The sequence below is a fragment of the Crotalus tigris genome, unplaced genomic scaffold (assembly GCF_016545835.1).
Source record: "Crotalus tigris isolate CLP2741 ecotype Arizona unplaced genomic scaffold, ASM1654583v1 scf7180000021113.187851, whole genome shotgun sequence".
Lineage (NCBI taxonomy): Eukaryota > Metazoa > Chordata > Lepidosauria > Squamata > Viperidae > Crotalus > Crotalus tigris.
The window spans coordinates 115,627-118,295 of record NW_024098355.1 but is presented as its reverse complement, the minus strand read 5'-3'; the positions used below and the strand labels follow the sequence as shown (position 1 = coordinate 118,295).

Here is a 2,669-nt window from a genome sequence, read left to right as displayed (position 1 = left end):
ATATGCAGAACTGTCTGGTATTTTTGGGGTTAATACAGAGCAGAAGGGGGGGGGGTTAAAGCCCAGGAAAGAAAGAGGAAGGAAACCTTTGACCTTCACACTAATTGGATAATGTGATATAAGATAGCGAATTTAGGGAGGGAGCATGCTGATAATTTAACTGCTCATAGGAAGAGAACTTAGATCTTAGCATAAACCTTCCTTTATGCCTGTGCCGACATTTTGAAGCAATAAAAGAATTTTAGGGAAATCAAAGCCTGGAAGTTCTTTGAAGTGTTTCGTTAGCCGGAACCAAACACCAAGATCAAGGAAATAAAATGTTTCTTTAGCTTATTCTTAATTCTTTCTCATCAGTTTTGGCTTTTCAGTTCTGTATGAAAACCCATCTCATTTTTGTGCCTCAATTTGGAAAGTTCCAGTTTGCACACACACACACACACACACACGCACACACACACACACACACACACACACACAGAGAGAGAGAGAGAGAGAGAGAGAGAGAGAGAGAGAGAGAGAGAGAGAGAGAGAGACTGGAAATGTTCTATATTTAACTAATCAAGGAGAGATCAGAATCAGAATTAATTAATGGAACAGCTTGCCTTCAGAAGCTGGGGGTGCTCCATCACTTGAGCTTTTTAAGAAGAGACACCATTTCAGACCAATGGTTGTCCAATCTCTTCTTAAAAACCTCCACTGTTGAAGCATCCCCAGCTTCTGAAGACAAGTTGTTCCACTGGTTAATTGCACTAAATGTCAGGAAATTTCTCCTTAGTTCCAAGTTGGATCACTCCTTAATATGTTTCCATCCATTACGTCTTGTTCTGCCCTAAGGTGCTTTGGAGAATTGGTGGACCCCTTCTTCTAGAAGTTATGGCAATATTGATACCAATAAAGGAGAATATTTGTAGCCTGGGTTGCAGTGAGGGGTCCTTGGTACTCTCTGAGCTTGCTTTTTAAGCCATCTCTTTCCCAAACTAGGTAACATCATCAGGGCTAGCACTGTGCTGGGACTAGCACTGATGATGTTACCTAGTTTGAGTAATGAAAAGTCTGCAAGAAAACAAGTAAGCTGAGAGAGCACCAAGTGGCCCCAATATTGATGTTATTTAGGAGACAGGAATGATTGAATCCATTCTTCTTTTTTTTTCTTCTAATAGGAGCTTCCCCTCAGAAAGATAACCAGAGGATTACAAAAGCTTAATGATGAATTCCAGCCTGGGAGATCTGAATGCTACAGAGAATTATTATGGATATAATAATGCCAGTGAACACACAGAACAACTCACCCTTTCTGATATAGAATTGATTCTTTGGAGAGGCATTGTTTTAATGGTCTGCTGTATTGGATTTGTGGGCAATGGCTACATCATCTGGCTACTTGGCTTCCAAATGAAGAGAAACTGTTTCACCACATTCATCCTTAACTTGGCCATTGCAGACTTTTGGTTCCTCACATTTATAGTTATATATTTCATCTTGCAATTTACCGACTTGCTAGGAAGCATTCTCGGCCCCATCTGTTCTTCTTTGTCCCACATGATGTACGTCAATACTCACTTTCTTATGACGGCCATCAGCATTGACCGGTGTGTGGCTGTCCTCTTCCCAATCTGGCATCGCTGTTCCCGGCCAAAACATTTGTCCCCTGCGGTCTGTGTCATCCTCTGGACCTCCTCTTTCCTCCTTGTTGGAACTGTGGACATTATGATGGTCACAAAAGTCATTGTGAATGACAGCCTCTCCAGTCTTTATTTCCTTGTGACTGCTATAGTTTGCCTTCCATTGATCACTCTCTCTACTGTGGTCCTTTTCATCAAAGTGTGTATTAAATCGAATCAGAGGAATCAGGGTCGGCTTTTATTGTTGATTTTAATCACTCTTCTCTGTTTCCTCATCCTTTCTTTTCCATTATCTGTCTTTGCAGTGATTGCTAGTTTTTTTGGTATTGAACATGAAACTAATGTCGGATATTTGATTTTATTGTTTTCCTGCCTAAATAGCAGCATTAATCCAGTGATCTATTTTCTAGTTGGGAGGAAAAAAGGAGCTCGGTCCAAGGAGAGCATGAAGGTCCGTTTGCAAAACATCTTCAAAGAAGGTGAAGTTACTGGAGGGAGATAGAAGAGTTCAAATCCTCTCACAAGGCCTCTGGGCTTCCTTCTGAGTAGCAATGAATAAGTTGCACTTGAGGCTGGAATCATATAGGTGTCACTTAAAGGCAACGAATTTGTGAAATGAAGCAACAGTGAGGAAAATTAAATTAAATTAGAAACCAGTTGGAATTCAGTAATTAATGGCAAGGCTTTAGCCTCTTACTAAAAAGGGAAAGAGCAAGAGAGTCAGTTTTCAAGTATATCCCATTTCTTGGGAGCAACAGAAGAGAAATGGGGGTCACAGGCAAAATCAAAAATCCCCAGGCTATAATATTATATAAAGAAGAATTGTCTGACGTCAGACATATCATTTGATGTTATGAAATAAAGAATTACATGAAGTGAGACGTAATTTCATGTGATGAAATAAAAAAGATATATGAAGTCAGACCCTTTCTGTACAGACATTTCACTTTGAAAATTACAAATACGGCAATATTTCCTTTTTATATTGTTTGGTGTTAGCTACTTTGTTTGATAAATTTGTTTTTTATTGAATGCACATATTATTTA

The 2,669-nt window shown here is 39.4% G+C and overlaps 1 protein-coding gene across 1 annotated transcript; it reads left to right on the top strand.

Moving 5' to 3' along the window:
* The first annotated feature begins 1,206 nt into the window (after positions 1 to 1,206).
* On the top strand, positions 1,207 to 2,124 carry LOC120320023 (mas-related G-protein coupled receptor member H-like). The gene has a single exon (XM_039369448.1). The coding sequence runs from the start codon at positions 1,207 to 1,209 to the stop codon at positions 2,122 to 2,124; it is 918 nt and encodes a 305-aa protein (XP_039225382.1).
* The last annotated feature ends 545 nt before the right edge of the window (positions 2,125 to 2,669 follow it).

Excerpts from the sequence above, each read along its gene's own strand:
- LOC120320023 (XM_039369448.1), top strand. The coding sequence starts at position 1,207 with ATGAATTCCAGCCTGGGAGATCTGAATGCTACAGAGAATTATTATGGA.